The 19,019-nt window shown below is 39.0% G+C and overlaps 2 protein-coding genes across 3 annotated transcripts in view; both read left to right on the top strand.

Annotated features, from left to right (window-relative positions):
* Nucleotides 1–18,446, top strand: part of LOC149647376 (uncharacterized) — a 198,749-nt gene extending 180,303 nt beyond the window's left edge. Inside the window, exon 3 of the mRNA XM_089850242.1 lies at nucleotides 18,157–18,446. The gene's annotated coding sequence lies outside the window, so the exon portion shown is untranslated. The remainder of the gene's footprint in view (nucleotides 1–18,156) is intronic.
* On the top strand, nucleotides 6,303–7,868 carry LOC149647377 (uncharacterized). 2 transcript variants are annotated; one of them, XM_089850229.1, is made up of 4 exons: nucleotides 6,303–6,443; nucleotides 6,622–6,837; nucleotides 7,410–7,568; nucleotides 7,778–7,868. In XM_089850229.1, exons 1-3 carry the CDS (start codon nucleotides 6,365–6,367, stop codon nucleotides 7,559–7,561), a joined length of 447 nt encoding a protein of 148 aa, XP_089706355.1. In that variant the 5' UTR covers nucleotides 6,303–6,364; the 3' UTR covers nucleotides 7,562–7,568; nucleotides 7,778–7,868. The 2 variants fall into 2 exon arrangements, with proteins under 2 accessions (XP_089706355.1, XP_089706354.1); XM_089850228.1 differs by having other exon boundaries at nucleotides 7,410–7,868.
* Nucleotides 18,447–19,019: the final 573 nt, after the last annotated feature.

The following is a 19,019-nucleotide window of genomic DNA, read 5'->3' as shown; positions in this document are numbered from 1 at the left end:
TGTTTTGGACGGTTCGTTTTGTAGCCCTTGCAGTCTCCTGAGAATGTTTTTATTCATTTTTTTCCCATAGTCAGCGAGTCTATCCTGACAACGAATGACTTCAACTTTCTCGCCGTTTTTTCGCAGCATATCAAAGTTGAATTTTACGCACATGGCTAATTTAGGCATCAAACAAATTGGGTGAAACCCTTCATTGGACAGCTTAATGAAAAGGTCCATAGCCACCTCGATGTTTTGACCTCCCTCAACCAATCTAGTTCCTAAGGTTGCAACATCAGCTTCGGAAATATTTCCAATTCTAACTCTGCTTAGAATGTCGCCGTAACTTTGGTCGTTGGCTTGTCTAACATTTTGCGTTAGTTCATCGTATTTAAAAAACTTCCAAAGATCACTTCCTCCGATGCAATTGAATCTAAGTCTGGCTTCTTCGGAAGTGATTTTGATAAACGCGGGATTTCCTTGAACCGGTGGCAATTGGAAAAAGTCTCCCAAGACAAGAATAAATACAACTCCACCAAATGGTTGGTTCATTTCCCAAAATTCGTTCAGCCTCAAGTGAACGTGTGTCAGTAAAACCGATGAGACCATAGAAATTTCATCAATAATTAACAGTTTTAAATTACCCAAAGTTTCTTTCATAATGCTCATATTGTCCGAACTTAGGGAATGGTATTCGGCAATACGCCCATGATCTACCGGCAACATTAGTAATCTGTGTAATGTTACGCCATTAACATTCAACGCTGCCAAACCCGTTGGCGCGGCAATTGCCACGCTAGCAGGATTTTGAAAGCGTCGCCTTACGCCGTTGGCGAGAGTGTCGATAAGAAACGATTTGCCAGTGCCACCAGGTCCCGACACAAAAAGGCACTTGTTTCTACATTTTTCTCCCTCTTGGGAGAAGTGATCCATGATGCGATCATAAATTCGCCTTTGATCCGAGTTTAGTAACGCCACATTGTCAACATCAGTCTCGAAATTCATTTCCATGGCAGCTTCCACATCAGCCATCGCGTGTTCGGTTTCGATAACAATTTCCTTCCCTTGCAGCGCATTTTCATTGTCGTCACTTTCAGTCTCCGAGACTATGGTTTCTGGCTCTTTCGCCTTTTTAGAAGCCTTCCGTTTCTTTTCAACTTCTTTGGAAACCGAGAGTTTCTCGTGGTATTCTCTCATGTCTTTTAACACCGAAAGCGAGTTTTCGAAAGCATCGGCGTATGTTTCAAAATCGCCCAATAGTTCAGTTTCGTCACGCCACGGTTTGAAGAGGATCAGTAGAGCGTGACAATACTGTTCTTTCTCCTCTATCGGGTCGTGAATAAAGTGCTCTATTATGTACGGCTTAATTCTCTTTCTCATGAAACCCAGATTGTTTTTCAACTGGATTACATTCGCATTTTTCTCGACACCCTCAGAGCGCATCGCATAATCGTAAAACTGACCAAATTCCCGCAAACTAAGATTTTCCAAGCTGTCGGGACGATTCGGATATTTGTCGTCGACGAACCCTTTTTGGCAAGTGTCCGTGCTTTCGGGGTCAGTTTCCCTCAAACGCGCGAGTTCCTTGTAACCTTTCAAAATTCTCGATCGGTTTTCTTTTAAGTTAGTGTTAATAAATTTAGTGCTGTCGGACTTGTTGAAAAGGTCTTGGCCCAGCATCATATCGAGAGCTTCGTAAATTCCTATTTGTTTGCACGTCAAAGATTTCAATCTATAGGCAAATAATTTTTTGGACAAACTTTCGTTGCCTAACTCGGCAAAAGTTTGGTCCACGTCAGCCCGGTCTCCCTTTGTCACGTAAGCCGTAACATAGTTTGCCACTATTTCCGATTTGTCAGCGACAAATTGCAAATCCATGTTGGCTTTGGAAGCCAAAAGTAGCGTGGGATTGTAATCATTGATTAAAACTTCGTGCTGTTTTCTCGGCAAGTCGTACAGTCGTTTCTGCACCTTTTTCATTTTACGGTGACGAGTAACTGATCTAACAGAATTCATAGTGGCAATGTTTGTTACGTTTCGAGGGAAACCGTAACGACACACTTTCAATCCTTTTTTAGAATTTTTCACCTTCTTATAACAACTGGAGGTGCATTTGTGAGTTTGGAATTTTTTTACCAGCCGGTGTAGTTCCGGACTTACCGATGCTCTTGGCATTGAACACGTGACGTGTTTTTGCACGTAATCCAAAATAGTCTCGGTCGAAGAAGTTCCAATCTTTGGAGCGTCCTTGGCCCACAAAAGCATATGGTAGTGAGGTAAACCCCGAGATTGGTATTCAACCCTCCAAAAATGATGTTCTATCATGCCAAGAACTGGATTTTGCTTACACAAGACAAAGTTGTTTAACAGCGACCGCACTTTGTTGTGAAAGTGCAAATTGACGCTAAGTGGGTCTAAATTCAACAATTCAGCCACCGTCATCGACTCTACTCCTGGAACGTCTGAATTCACTTTTCTCAAGTGATCGTGCAGTTCCATATCATCGTACTCGGCCGGATTAAAAGTTAGAAGCCAGGTGGGAGGACCAAATTCCCGAATCATCGCTAAAACGTATCTAAGAACTTTATACCAGTAGTCCTTCGTTCCTCGAATATGACCCAAGAAAGTAGCTAAATTACTCTCAAGTTCTTTATCGCCAGATTCAACTCGATTGAGCAAATTTTCAACCCCAATTGGCATGGGTTTTTTAACACGAAGAACGTAGTTCAAACTGCTAGAAATCGCTTTCATTTCGCATTCTTGATAAGAATGGAACAAATAGGCGTAATCTCGTCTAAAAATTGGACTTTTGTTCAAAAGACGGGATAAACGATACTCGGTTTCCGTTATTTTGCCAAATGGTCTATCATCGTGCTTGCCAAAGCGACCCCGAGGGAACAAATGAACGAAGCTCATGTATTCAAGATTTTTGTCCCAAGTGCTAACCGGCTCGGCTTCGACGCGCTTCATTTGGTAAGCGCCAAGTAAATCTTTCGGTGGTTGAACGTTCACTGGATGAATAGAGTAATGATCGTACAGATCATTGGCTTCACCCTCAGATAGTTTTCGCAACAAAGCCTCGGGCTGTGTTAGAATTTTGTAGGCGTCGCCTGGTGCAAGGCTAGACTGATTTTCATCTTGGTCCTGCATGTTCGAAGCGTTTTGGTCACCTTGGACGTCGTGACTACTATCCGCTGGTCCTTCTGTTGGAAGCGCAGCGGAAGCACGTGTCAACGCATCAGATCCATCATTAATTAACGCAAGTGGATCTGTTACGCTCAGTAATTCTTCGGGAGTCAATGAATTTTCATTTCCATCAATTTCTTGCGTGCCACAAATATATTCCTCATTCATTGTCGAAATATCAATGTCTTTGTAAAAAGGGTTTATCTTTTTCAGCACACTGAATGCTTTCAACACTTTTTCGAGGCAAACAACCTGTTGCCAAACTTTTTTGTCCGCTGTGGGAACGCCATTGACCAAGATATGCAGTTCGTGATTTTTGGGCAATGTCTTGGGAATCATCTTCAAATTTTTCTCCACGGGTATTGGAAGATAAATTACTCTTCCCTTCAAAGCTTTAACCGTGCCAAACTGCATGTTGGAGTTGGTTTTGGTGCCTAACCGCACCACAGTGTGGAAGGCCTTCACAAGCTGAATTAAAACTTTCTCAAACATGTTTAAACTGGTGACATCTAGTGGAGGATTGTCAACCGCCAAGTTGTTCAGAAAACATCTGATGGGAACTTTACCCTTTCCCAAATCCGTAGCGCAGTAACGACATAGTAGCATGTCTGCTTCTCTCGTGTCGGAATTATTCATTATCCAACCAGCTCTTAAAATCAGATAGGCCTCGTTCTCAAAAACAGCTCTGTTTACCAGTTTTTCTACTGCTCTTAAATCAGATTTTTTCAGTAATCTTAAACAGCAGTCGCAGGGCGTATCGTGAAACTCGTTGGTGTTTAGCATTGCCCGAGCGAATTGATTCTCGTAAAGACTCAAGATTTGACTTTCATCGAGACTCGGCTGAGGAGCGTTAACGCTTCCTTCGGGAGCATCGTTTTGTTCCTTATTTAAATTTTTCCCACGTGTAGCAAGGGTTTTCCTTAATTCCGCCATGACATTCGTCACAGACTCGTAATCACCACTTTCAATTTCAGTTGAGATTTTAGTTAACGCGTTGAGTAACGCTTTGACGTGATAAATATTATTCAGAATATTTCTAATTCCCGAATAGTGAGGAGCCAGTTCAGCTAAAGCACGCAAATGACTTTGGCACTCTTCGCTATCAGCGCAGTAAGCAGTGTGTCCTAGGAACGGAACTATTCTCACCACTATTTCGTCCCCATCTGGTGGTATAGACACGTTTGATTTTTTGCAAAATTGTTTTCTTAATTCGCAAAGGTCCAAATCAGAGTCAAAAATTTTAGTCAAAGATTTTTCATTCGCATTGGCAACTGTGTTTACGAAAGCTAGTACTTTTGCAATGGCTCGAGTTCGAACATTACAAATATCACTGCATTCCCAATATACAGTTTTGTTTAAGGTTTCAATAAAGCCACCTTCATTGATCACAAAATTTGCTTTTGGATTCTTCTCTTCAGTTTCAACAATGTTGAAGAGATTCGTAACAACACCCGACTCATTAACTTGTAAAACTAATTCAACATTACTTGTTGCGTTATTGTTTTTCATGTCAACGATATTTCCCATTTCGTCAACAAACAATTCTTTAGTCGAACTGGTAGCACGGTCTCTCAGAACTTTTCTTATACTACCATCAGAATCCAATTTAAAAATTTTGCCGTAATGTGACTCATCGCCATTTTTCAATATTTTACCATTATTTCCAATCACATAATAGGTAGTTTCATGAAAATAGGCCTCTTTCATGCTACTGTGAAGCCTTTTCCCACCCACAACTTCTGTCAAATTGCCAGGGTCAATGGACCCAATTTCTTTGATTTTCTGAACAAAATCCTTAAATTCACTAACAATGCTCGTTAGTTGGGCGTGGTAAGCCGAATATAATTGCCTTTTCAAATGCAATATTCTACCAGCTAGCACTTGGCATTTTAGCTTGTGAGAGATAGACTTCGTGCGTTGTTTTTTAGTCTCACCGTTAAAAGACTCTGACGCCACCAGTCTTTCAGTTAGACGTTTGACTAAAAACCTTTTATAGCTTTCGGCTATAATTTTTTTGTTTTTCGTTTTGAAAATCCCCGCATTGAGGAGCTTTTTCGCAAAACCAAATTTATCTACTTTAGTTGGTTTATGTTTGGGTTTTAATTTTTTTGAGCAAAAAGCAACATTAGTGGTGCCACCTGGTGCCATAGCCCTTTTACAACCTTTTGCTGTACCAAGCGCAAGTTTACGCTGAACATAGTTATTTGCATTTCTTCTCTGAAAATTGTCTTGGTTTTTCAAATAACATTCCTTATTCTTAACTCGCTTAGCTTTCTTTTTTTGCAAAGCTTTACTGTTAACTAACAGTTCCAATTTATTTTGGGCTCTTTCTTTTTGCATTGCTAAGCATTTATTTTTTCTCTTTATTTTCTCCCGACAAAACATTATGAAAATTTACGAATCGCACAAGAAAGCAAATCTTATTCAACCCCTGCAGAGTTCTAGTCAGTACAAGCAGTACCGTATTTGACACAGTTTGCAATGGGTCACAAGGAAACCTTAATCCCACACTGGAACTTGCAATTTGGATACACAAAGAGATCCAATTAATGGGAACACAGAGAACCCAATTAATGGGAGCACAGAGAACCCAATTAATGAGAGCACAGAGAACCCAATTAATGAGAGCACAGAGAACCCAATTAATGAGAGCACAGAGAACCCAATTAATGAGAGCACAGAGAACCCACTTGCCAAACACAAAGAATTGGCTGAATAAAAGGTACACAGGGTACCTTTTAGGCGCACAGAAAGAACCCAGTGTCAAAAAAAAAACTTCTGACAGAATTGCAAATTGTAAAAAGAAAAAAAAATACAATATAAATTAATGAAGATAATATAATTACAAGAGAAAGTGAAACCTATTAAGACTAAGAATAAATAAGACAATTTCACAATCTGAAATGAGAACAAAAGTTATTGTACAATAGGAACATAAAAAAACCAAAAATACTTAAGTTTATAAATCATATAAAACCTTAAAAATTAAGATTCGTGGCAATTAATATTCTTTTACAAGTCTTCGGAATTGTAAGAGAACGGAACGACGTGGAAATTGTAACAATTCCCGCCAAAAAAGAAGCCAAGAGAATAAGCTTTTTTAATTTATTGCCCTCTGGAGTCTGGAACAGTAGCATGGAGCGATTATAGCTGGAAACGTTTCTGTAAAATCGTGCTATCACTCTAGTTTAATTGCTCTATGGTACTTCCCCTAGCCCGGGGAATATTTTTGGCGGGAAAGTACTATTACTTGTTAAAGCAAGCCGTTTATCAACCTCGTAAGTATGTTTTAAACACAATTTTTAATAGTTAAAATTATTAATTAACGGGTTTTGAAGCTAAGTCATAAAATTTGAAGTTATAATGTTTAAATTTATTGTCAAACTTTAAACTAGATAGAAAGTAATTGATTGTAAACTATTCAATAAAATTTCTTGTTTGTCGGTTTGGGCTTAGTAATGGAAGGCAAAAACATTAAAGTAGTTAATGCCTACTTTTACGGCGGCGGCGGCGACGGCGGTCGCGGACGGGGCGGCCAGGGCGGCCGTCGCGGACGGGGCGGAGGACGAGGCGGCGGACGAGGTGGCGGTCGCGGACGGTGGCAATGGGTCCGCACTTGCTACAAGTGCAAGAAGGCCGGCCACATAATGCGGGAATGTCCGCAAAACGGAGGTACTAAATATTTTCGATTGCTTTTCCCAGGGCTACCTAAAAACTTCTATGCACTTCGTTAAAAATCTCATTTAGGGAAACTAGTTTTAAATTTAATAAAATGTTATAGAGAGCTTTCAGTTGGAGCTGAGTCTCGTGACATAATTTACGCTGCCATATTGGAGGGTTTAAAGCAGGAATGAAGCCGAGACCACCCAATATGGCTCCCAGAAGACTTGGGTGGGTGTGACGTACTACTATCCCATCTGAAAGCTCCCTACTGAATTTAAAAAAGACAGTGAAGTTCCCTGCTATCCCTAGGTAGGCCTAATGCAAGCAATCTTAGTTAGAGCCCTTTATCGCCATGGCTTTCATAGCGTAATTTTGTTCTAATATTGGCAATGGGGTAGAAAGATATTCTATGGTATAAAAGTATCTAAAGAAAATGAGATATTAAACTGAAATTGTAGGACTGAGAAACTCTGCATGTAAGACCAAAATGAATTATAAAAAAGTATATCGCACCCAAACCAGCCAAAGTTGTTAAAGGCTCAAGCATATATATAGTTGTCTTATATACGGTTACATGATAGGTAATGCAACCACCACCACAACCACCACTACCACCACCACCACAACCACCACCACCCCAAGCACCACCACCACAACCACCACCACCCCAACCACCACCACAACCACCACCCCAACCACCATCCCAACCAACAATATGGAAACCTCACTGTAAATATTTTGTAAGTATTAAACCACATTTAAAAAAGTTAACACTTTTATTATATTGGGGCACAGGAAAAGAAGTTACTATTGGGGGGTTTTTTTTTTTCATTAATATCATGAAAGCCTAAGTTTTAAATATTTTTGCATTCTCAATTCTTTTCTTGAGTTTCAATTAAAAATTTTCATTGAAGATAATTAATATAATTTTTCTTATATTTTTTTGTAGCATCATCACCATATTAATTTTCATTCAATTTCTTGTCAAAACATTTATTAATATTGAAGCATTTAACAAAATAAATTAATTTCATCCAAAATTATTGCATTCTTTTTAATTCATTTTAATGGACTAATATTCCATTCTTATTAATCCATTTTAGAAAATTTTCATTTCCTTTAAAATAATAAATGGTTACCCCAATCATTTGTTTATGCTTTGTAACGGGAGAAATGGTTTCCCAACCATTTTGTAATACCTTAAACTTAAGACACTTTTGACCCGCAATTACGTTATTCCTTGACTTAAAAATGGTTATCTCTTGAACCAAATAATTTTTTTCATCAATATTCATCTATTTAAATTTAAATTATTAAAATTTATTAAAATGGATTAATTAGAACGGTCCTTTAAAGGACCTTTCTAATTAATCCATTTTAATAAATTTTATCCCTTGAACTTAAGAAAATGTTTCCCAGTGATTTCTTTATCCCTTGAACTTAAGAAAACGTTTCCCAGTTATTTCTTTATCCCTTGAATTGAAGACTCATTTTCCCAGCCATGTTGTTATTTTTTAAAAAATTCAATTAACTTTCCCATCATTATTCCATTCTTTTTGATCCATTTTAATAAATTAATGTTCATTCTAATTAATCCATTTTAATAAATATTATCCCTTTAACTGAAGAAAAGGTTTACCAGTCATTTCATTACCCCTTGAACATAGGAAATGATTTCCCTACCATTTTGTTATCTTTTGAAAAAATAAACTAACTTTTCCTTCCTTAGTCCATTCTTTTTGATTCAAAACCATTTAGTTTTCCAGTTATCTAAAAAATGGTTGACCCGTTTGAAGCTACAAATATATTTCATAAAAACATTTTCTTATCCCTTTAACTCCTATTAACAGAAATAAACAATTTATACTAATATGAATGTATCATTAATTGCTGTAAGGGACCGTCCATAAACTACGTCACACTCTTATGGGGGGGAGGGGGTTTCTAAATTTGTGACTGTCCGTGACAAGGGGGAGGGAGGGGTTCTTCGATGCGTGACGTCACATTTAGCATTGATTTTGTTACGAAGTCAGTAAGAGGCCGATTGGCTCTCTAATGTTATAGAAGAAGAAGAAAGACAACATTCCATAGTCCACCGTTACAATAATTTACCAAAATTGTTATTCCATCATCGCTTAAATAGTAGAAAATTTAAGCAATTATCTACTATTTACCCCTTTATATAGCCAATTTAAATAGCGCATTTAAAATAAACAGCGTAAACTCTCTTATGTCTCTGTTTATTCACCCCTATTATTTGTGAGGATGAATCAAATCCCCCTGCCGATTGAAATGGTTTCGATTCTTTGGCAAATTTTCTAAATCTCAAGCTCGATTAGTCTGTTTTCGGTGACAGTGTCGAAACCTAAAAATTGTGCCCCTTTAACTAAGCTTTATGGAACTTTTTTGAAGCTTATAAAAAGCTCATCCAGACATTAAAATTCTAAAGGTTAATCAGAGGGAAAAAGCTTAAAACGGAAGAGAACTTCGAATTTTCAGCCGAGCAAAATATTTCTGAGAGGGCGGCATATCACTCAAAAAATTAGTGAAATTAAATTTGTAAATTAAGACAAATCATAGTGCGGAGGGGGGGGGTTAAAGAAATGTGACGTGGTTTTTAGGGGAGGGGTCTGAGAAAAGCGTGATCTGGGGGGACGGGGGGGGGGGTTAGAAAATGCTTTTTTTCGCGTGACGTAGTTTATGGACGGTCCCTAAGCAAATATTAATAAATGAAACAATTTCTTTATCAACTCGCGTTAATCAATTTCTTCAATCTTCATAACTCAATGAAATTTTGTCGAATTTTAAAACAAATAAATGGTGTGGTTTCGATTAAACAAACGTTACTAGATGGTCCCGTAGTCCAAGAGTGGGGTTGACAGGGTTTATTTGTTTATCAGTGTGTAAAGGGATTTAATTAGCCTCTATGCCTAATTGCTAATTAAGTCATAATTGTCCAATTGCTAATTCCAATTCAATTAGTTGCCAGTTAATTAGCACAGCTCTGGTTTTTTTGGTGACACGGTTTTGTGATCGTGCGACTTAATCAATAATTTATTCTACCAGCAATTTGACAAACAATTTATCTTCGTAGCAGTTATCAGTGGCACCTGGTGAGAATTAAAAACAGGCTATTGCTTATTGTTTTCTTGGGCAATGTTAAAATAATCATTATATAAATAAACTGGTCATCGTTTAATTTTTTCTTAGGTAACTAAAAATAAGCACTAAAAAAATAATAAAAAATTTAATAGTTACCCAACAAAAATGATTGGAAGAGTCTGAATAAAAAATATTAATTGGTTTGTTGACAGGGTTTAGTGATCGTGTGATCTCGATTAATTTACCAGCAATTTCAACGAACAAAATGATGTACGTATTTGTTATCATTGGCCGGTGACACCAGTTTAGAAACCTGTTAACAAACTCTTATGCGTAGAGTTTGCAAAAAGACATGAAATTTAGCACTTAAACTTAATTTTTCTCAAAATCCTTAAAAATGGTCCTAGAAAAAGGTTTAAATTTTCATATGCAAGGCCTAATACCGTTTTGCTTGACTGCATGTCGCCGTCAAATTCCTTTTAAAGCCTAAATCATACTAGTATCCACCCTTGATTTTCATTTCGTAACACACGTTGGATTCGTAAACCTCGACGCGCACAACGATTAGAAGCATTAAAATGCAAACACAACAACACACTGAGCGCATACATTTAAAACAAAAAACCCTCCTTATACATTAAGAGCAGTATGAAGTCATATCTGAGAGAGCGATAGTAAATAAAATTTCTCACTACAGCTGTTTTCAGGCTGAAGCGACCGAAAGACGGCGGTAAAGAAACATTCTCCGGCCCATTAAAGGGAGGGAACGAAATTCAAATGCAAGGCGCGTCCCATCAACAAACAACATTGAATTCGTTTTACACAATTATAATATTGAAATTTTATACATTTAAGTAATATTTAAGAAAACAAGTCTAAACTTAAGTACGACGATACGAGAAGGCGAAGTAACGGGCAACGAGAGGTAAACATTTTTTTAAACGGCAAAAATTAACGGAAAGCCAAGGCTTAGCGCAATTTCACCGCCTTAAAAAAAGTGCCAAGTTTAGAAATAGATTGTGGGACAATAAAAAGGTGGAAAATTATGAAATTAGGCTTATATTAAAGCTTGAAACCTACTTTATATTATATTTAAAATCCATCCATGAGCAAATCCTCCAAAAATATGAAAATGGCAACGAAAAAGGACCCACTCTCAAATTTTTTTCCCCTTAAAAAAATGGCGGCCACAAACGGGGTAATTTGTCACGGCGGCAATATTAAAGCAGTCTTATCTCACTATCGATAGGCCATTTCAACCAAAAGGCATTATGAAAAAACAATCGGATTATTATGACGCAACTATACGTAAAAAAAGGCCAATATTGGTCGCGCTGATATTTACCAATAAAACAGCGTATCCATGCTAAAATATCGCAGATTGGGGTAGTTATTAAAATTTAAAATTAAACATACTTAAAATTAATTTTTCTCAAAAACCTTAAAAATGGTCCTAGAAAAAGGTTTAAATTTTGATATAAAACCGTTCCCAAACGTAACAAACGAATATTTCATGTCAAAAAGGTGGCCACAAAATGGCTAAATTTGAAAAAAACTCCATGTTATTTCTATGGGAAAATTTAACTTTTTCACCAAAAGGGCTGATTAATTTTATGGAAATGAAAACCACCCTTAGCAACTTTATTTTTTATACAATAAACTAATGGGTGGATCTTCTTGAAATTTTAACCACATATTGAGGGCCCGAATTGTAGTTCTGTGGAATTTTTTCAAAGCAGTTAATACGATACAAAAAAAGTTATAACCAATCAAAAAACCATCCTTATACATTAAAGTCGGTATGAGGTCTTATCTAAGAGAGCTATCGCTCTCCTAGAATATGTTTTGTGCGTCTATTTTCTATGTTGTTTCGTGATAACGATATTGACGCTTGATTGTCACAAAATATATCCGGTGTTTTAACATTATTTTCCAACTGAAGAGTTGTTATCATTTCATTAATAATCCTATGGAGCCAGACTACTTCTTTCGCGGTTTCTGCTAAGGCTATGTATTCCGCTTCTGTGCTAGACTGTGCGACGCAGTCTTGTTTCGCTGATCTCCACATAACGGGGTTATCACCGATGTTAATTATTACACCAGTAGTAGATTTACCATCGTCGAGGTCCATGCCGTAAGAAGCGTCGGTATAGGCTTCTATGGTAATGTAACTTAAGGCATGATAGTTCAGTCCATAATCACTAGTATCAAATACGTATTTTAAAATTCGCATTAAATTGTCACAGTGTATTTGAGCTGGGTTTGATGAGTATCTGGACAACTTGGTAACCGCGTACATAATATCGGGTCGAGTGCGTTGTGCTAAGTACATCAGTATACCGATTAAGTTCCGATACGGAAAATCAACTGGGTATTCGTCTGGTGGGCATTGATCTTTGCTGAATGTGATTCCCACTGGAATTGGTATTTTATATACCCTCTGCGTGTCGATTATCCATTCTCGTTTCAACTTTTCTATATAACCACATTGATGGATATATGCACTCCCTTTTGTCGACAGATCAAATTCGATCCCCAAGAAATACTTTAAGCCTCCCAAATCGTTTATATCAAATCTAGATCTTATTCGAGTCATTACGGTGTCCATTATCCCGTTATTTCTAGCTATAACTATGATGTCATCGACATAAACTAATATCACAGCATTCGTCTCATAAAGATATACGCAATTACATCCTTTTAGTTTTGTAAAGTTAAGTTCCTGGAGGACTTTGTCCAATTCTCGGTACCACTGTCTGCCACTCTGTTTTAATCCATATAGAGCCTTCTGTAATTGCCAGACGTGATCTTCCTTGCCTAATTCGACAAACCCTTTTGGTTGCTTGACATAGATGGTTTCATCCAAATTACCGTATAGGTAAGCGTTCTTTACGTCCAATTGCTTGTGCGCCCATCCAAGACATACGATGAATAGTAAAACGCAAACTCTGACTAACGAGAAATTTATCACGGGCGCATATGTCTCCGAGTAATCGAGATCCTGTTCTTGAGTGAAACCTTGAGCGACCAATCTGGCTTTGTGACGTATTATTTCGCCTTGCGCGTTACTCTTGATGGCGTATACCCATCTTGTTCCGATCACTTTCTGATTTGGCTGTTTCTTGACTAAATCGTATACTTTTCGCTCTTGTATGGTCTTTAACTCAGTTTTCATGGCTTTGTCCCATTTCTCGGCATCTTGACTTTGTATCGCTTCTTCATATGACTTGGGTACCGTAAGGCAATGATAAGCTACGTTGCCTAGGTGCGATTTAAAATCTTTTTGTTTGTTCAATGGCTTGAAATCGAATTTGGTCATGTCATGTTTTATTCGTCGTTGCTTTAAGCATGCGTCTACTTCGTTATTTGAACGTAGTCTTTTGGTATCATCAGTTATGTAATAGACGTCGACTTTCCCTTTTGTTCTTCCTGACTTTCGAGTGACTTCTTTTCTGTACCATCCCTTTGGTAAATCTGGATCTTGTTCTTCGTCTCCTTCGCTCTGTTTTGGCTGTACATCTTTACGCGCTGGTCTTTTAATCGTGACGTATTCTTCATTTTCCTGCCAGTCTTCATCGTCTCCTTCTTCATTCTTATCTGGTTGTTCTGGTCCTTTTTGTTCCGTTATATTTTGTTCGGCGTCTTCGGCGTCTTCAAAAGGATCTTCTTCGTCTTCTTGGTTACCTTGTTCTTCTATCTTGTCCTCTGTTTCTTCGGCAAACGTTACTTTCCTCTTGACTGGGTCTGGGTCTTTTCTGGTTATGACGTCTGGTTCCTCTGCTACATACGTATGGTCGCCAAGTTCACGATACATGTCCATACCTAATCTCTCTTCATTGAAGGTGACGTGTTTGCTTTCAATAATATTATCTTGTTGGGGAAACCAAATCCTGTATCCCTTAGTCTTGACAGCGTAGCCGACCATTATACCTTGCTTCGCTCTGTTTTGTAGCTTATTCCTGTTTGGTTTCGGTACATGGGCATAAGCAATACAACCATATCGTCTCAAATGACGTACGCTAGGTGTTTTCCCTGACCAACGTGCCAAAGGTACTATGTTGGGTAATTTTGCATGTGGTAATCGGTTTGATAGATAGGTGAAGGCCAACGCTGCTTCCCCCCATAATTTCTGTGGTAAGTTAGAAGCCTCTAATAGTGTCCTGATGCCATCCAATAATGTGCGATTGTATCTTTCGCATACACCATTCATTTCCGGTGTGTATGGATTTGTTCTCTGTACATTAATGCCAAGTTGAGTACAATTCGTTTCAAACAGTCGGGAGCAGTATTCCATTCCATTATCAGTTCTTAACGTCTTAATCTGATGTCCTGTCTGCCTCTCCACGAATGCCTTATACTCCTGAAATCTCTTATACGCCTCATCTTTGGTTTGCATCATGTACACCGTGGCTCTCCTTGTATAATCGTCGATGAAGGTAATAATGTACCTTGCGCCGCCTCGTGAAATAGTGGGTGCGGGTCCCCAAACGTCGCTATGTATAATTTCCAATACTTGTTTTGTTGCTATTGCAGTGATTGGTCTGGACGGGGCCTTTGTAGACTTGGATAATATACACGGTTGGCAAACGCCTGCTCCCCCCTTGAGCTTTGGTAGGCCAACGACCATTTTATGGTCCATCAGTGCTTTCATTCTGTTCTCGCTTGGGTGTCCTAATCGTTGATGCCACCTCATAGCGTCGACCATGTTGCTGACATGTGATTTCTTTGTGGAATCCTGACATCTTATGTCTCGTTCTTCTCTGTGTATTTTGGCGTCGGTTATATAAAGATTTTCATCCGTTAAACGAGCACTCAGAAAGAACTTGTCATGGTTATCGTACATCTTCACTATCCCATTGTGAACAACAGTCTTATTATCGAATTTTCTTACTGAAATGAGGTTTCTGTTGTAGCCAGGTACATAAATGACATCTTTAAGTGTTATTATTTCTTCTCCGTTCCGTATCGATAAGTCTACCGTTCCTATCCCCATCGCTTTCGTTCCTCCCTCTGCGATTTCTACTACCGATTTTATTTCTTTATATTCTTGAAACCAATCCCTGTTGTTGCAGAAGTGATGTGATGCTCCAGTATCTAACACCCAATCTTCGTTATTCTTTACAGCTACTAGGGCAGATGCGAAAAACGCTCTTCGACTATCCCTTGAATTGTCCGATTTCTTATTTCCCTTTGACCTCCAACAATCTCTAGCGTAGTGTCCTTCTTTATCGCAATTATAACACCTCTGGTTTTGTCTTCTTTGTCGCGAAGGACTTCTGGTACGGCTCTTACTTCTCGGTCTTTGTTGTCCTCTATGTCTCATGGTTGAAGAGTAACCGGAGTGTGATGTTCCTACTATATCCTCATTATCTTCCCGCTTCTGTCTGTCATACTCGGCTATCAATAACTCCTTAACGTTATCTGGGGTGAATTAGGAGTCTTTCCAATGGTATGCTAAAGATGCAACTTGTCTATATGTTGGTGGTAATTTATGTAGCATCTGGAATGCTATTTCTTTATCCGACACAGCCAATCCCATATCTTTAAGGTGTCCTGCTATGCTCATAACATTGCCTACATAGGTCGCCATAGATTCAGTAGGTTTATATCGGCAGCTAATGAATTCTTCCCTCAAGTCTGCCATTCTTGCCTTTGATTTTGGTTCGTAAATCTTAGCTAATACATCCCAGGCTTCCTTGGCACTCTTCGATCGAGCTATTATCCTTTTATGAGTCTCATCCACCGCTAATGCTAACTTCGACATGGCTTTTTCTTCCCTTCTCTTATATGCCTTCCTTACATCGTTTGCGGCGGTCGTACCAGGGTCTATATCAGTTCCATCAATAATTCCCCACAAACCATAGTCTACTAAGGCCATTTTTATGTTGAACTTCCACAGTTCATAATTATCATCTTGCAATTTGCGAAAAGAAAACGAGCTGCCTGAGGCACCAAAATCATCGTCCGACATAGTGAACTGCTATATATTACTAACCCTATTTCTATGTATAACACTTTCTGGTATAAGCTTACTGCATCTAATGGTTATGCACTATTATCTTAACTTGAATACCTCTTAGTCTAAATGTTACACAGTAATAATAATATTATAATAATATAATATAATAATCTTATAATAGAGTCCTTTGAATATAGTCTCTTCTTATTTCTTGCTTGTACTATTGTTATTTTGACTCACCACTCGATGCTTTCTTCTTGTCATTTCTGTGCTGTCTCGTATTCTCGAATGTTCTTTTCACTTGTTTGATCACGTAAAATGTTGTTCCTATTCTATTGCATGTCGTTCGTTCTTGTTAAGCCTAACCACGTTGCTCATCCTGTATGGCGTAAGACCGTCTACCGCGCATGTCCGGAAATGTCGGTATGTCCAAGGCCCGTATAGTTCCGTAACCGTTATGTTTAGTAATTACCGCATTTATCATGTACAGTTATTACACCGGGTCACACAGCTTTATTTTTAATATCGCGGCGTCGCGAAATTAATAGCATTATCGGTAACCACGCTCTGCTACCATATTGAAATTATTAAATTACGTTACCAATAATGCATACACGAACTACGAAATGCTATTAAGTTAATTTATTAGAATAGTTTAAAATATATTTAGGTTCATAATACAAGTTTGAAAGAACTGGTTATCAATAAATTATTAGGGATTAGACTTATTCCTTGAAACATCTTTACACCGTGAGATCATAATTGAGACTAACTAAATTTATCAAAACTATTATCAGACAACAATGTCTAGGGCGGGGCTTTCATTGTCACATGATACATATCAAGGGAAAAATAGATCTCTTTTGGCGTTTTCCTTTGGGCAGATTTTTTACTGCCGGAGGCGCTCGAAAAACCTTTGCGTATTCCAATGGTTTAAGCTCAGTAGTGATGAGACGCGGTGCATGCTCCAATGGTAAAATTAGCCTTGAACTCCCAGCGCCATGCCAGCACTACTGACTTGCCAACACGGCAATAATAATTCGAAACATGGCGCTTAAAAAGTCTATTGGAATACAATTTCATGGGCTATCGTTTCATAATTATCGTCTGCTCGAACGTCGGCATGCTAAGTAGTGATGTAATCAACGCGGAGCGACCGTGAAATTATCAGGCATATTCATGTCCCTAGAAAAAATGTAGATGGCGTTGGTAAAGCCTAGGCCCAGTTGGATTCCCAAAGGTCGAAAAGCAAAGTGGGTGTGGTAAAGTGCATCAAAAATGATCAAAGAACGGCACTGCGCAAGCTCCAAATTGAGCAGAACTGAACTGAACTACTTTTCGGAAGGGAAATTCGGCTTTCACGATTTTGTTCCGGCAATTAGGGCGATGGGAATGTGACATTTTTCCAATGGAATATGCATACTACAACATTTATTGTGTCGTCACGATCACGTGATCGTAACACCAATGGATTTACATGGCAAACTTGCATTTATCGGTTCATGATTCGAATTTTACACCCTACCAATGGAGTACGCAGCGTTTACTTGTATAATACCTAGCTTCTCCTGAGCACAGCTATTTCCTACCTAAGTCAGACGAAAAGAGTGTTCCATTGGACAATGAAACAAGATATGCGCAAGGCATATTAACGCTGTTTGCAGTGTGATATTGTCTTTAACAAAACCCGAAATTAGGGATTCCCGCTACCAATAAGCAAGGCGTGGAAAAGTACAGGAAAAATATCAATAGCTTAACAACAATCCGTAGTGGCGCAAACGTTGAGTATCCGCATCCCACACCGGCGTCGTCACTCACTCGTGAGATCTAGTCCCGATGCCTCCGAGTGTAAGGATTTTCTCGTCGAAAATATGATCGAATATAGTATAGATGTCGCTAGTGCGGTGGATAATGAAATTCCGGCAAACTCTGCCGCGTAATTTAAATTTACGAAAATGAACGCGAACGCGAAACAGCCAGCCTGCCTGCCAGCTAGCCAGCCAGCTAGCCAGCAAGCCAGCCAGCCTGCTTCCAGCGGTCGCCGTATAAAGCTGAACATTGCCTATAGGCAAACAGCTTAAAAATATGTCACTTTCATGGGAATGTTCCATTGACATTTGCGATTGTCAATAATTTGTTTGATCCGGTAGCAGCATAGCGTCAAATTCGGATTTTTTGCCGCCTGAGGCAGCAACGGAAAACTGGCCCAAAGGAAAACGCCATTAATCTTAGGCCTATTTCCTTATCTTATCTGATATCCAACAAAGGTAAAGAAAAAGAGAATGTAAATGAATCGTGTTAATCAATAAATTAAGTTTGGTTGAATACAGCATTGTACATTTTAATCTCATATCTGAAAGATATGTGCATTTTTCTTAAAGCGTAACGCGGCTCCAGTGGATCCGCTACAAGTTGACTTATCCTTACGAACTCCCGTTTTGGCTTGGCGAAGCTAGAGGCATTTGTGGGAGGGATTTATGCGTGCGTGTAAAATCCCGCGCACTAGCCTTTGCCAAGCCTAACCCGGAGTTCAGGAGGAAAGTCCCTTTGTAGGGGATCCACTGGTGCGCTTTAATTCCTTTACTTCTCATTCATGCTAGAATCGGTTTGCAATCTAAAGAGAGATTGCTTTGAGAAGCACTTTTGTGGGCTCTTTGAGCTTTTTTTGCAGCTAGTTTGAACTTTTCTAAAAATTCACGCAACTAGATCTGGTTGTGACTAAAATGCAAGTTTTTTTTCCATCAACGAACACTAGTGCTTAGCCGTAAGGCCTTGAGCACCAGGAAGAAGTGAGCGTGAGACCCTACGCGGCCCAACACCGACGGGGGCCGCTAGGTCGTATGTGTGTAAACAGGGAAGGAAATGAGGTTTACTTGGGAGGTGGCGGAAGGTGGAAGTGGGGTAAGTCACCTCCGGCGGACACGGGACAGTCGGCACCTATAGGGTTGGATCGCCGACATGTGTCGTATTCCCTCAAACTTTGCCGCCCAGAAGCTTGGCTTACAGGAGTGCGCCACACTCCCGGCTAAAGTGCAAGTTTGGTACATTGCGCGTTTATACAACCGTGTAATAAAGCGGAAGACAAAGTAGAGCTCACGCGATTGTTATCGAAACGGGCAAACATCAACGA

Source organism: Phalangium opilio, unplaced genomic scaffold (genome assembly GCF_054372755.1).
Source record: "Phalangium opilio isolate 3A_F unplaced genomic scaffold, DU_Popi_V2 ptg000089l_1, whole genome shotgun sequence".
In the NCBI taxonomy this organism is placed as follows: Eukaryota; Metazoa; Arthropoda; class Arachnida; order Opiliones; family Phalangiidae; genus Phalangium; species Phalangium opilio.
Note: the sequence above shows the minus strand (reverse complement) of the source record. Positions and strands in the feature narration are given on the sequence as shown.

What these genes read in the sequence shown, in the direction of transcription:
- LOC149647377 (XM_089850229.1), top strand. Translation starts at nt 6,365, where the DNA reads ATGGTACTTCCCCTAGCCCGGGGAATATTTTTGGCGGGAAAGTACTAT. An exon ending in GCAAGCCGTTTATCAACCTC is followed by an intron (nt 6,444 to 6,621) that starts GTAAGTATGTTT and finishes GTTTGGGCTTAG; the next exon opens with TAATGGAAGGCAAAAACATT. An exon ending in GGAATGTCCGCAAAACGGAG is followed by an intron (nt 6,838 to 7,409) that starts GTACTAAATATT and finishes GTTACATGATAG; the next exon opens with GTAATGCAACCACCACCACA.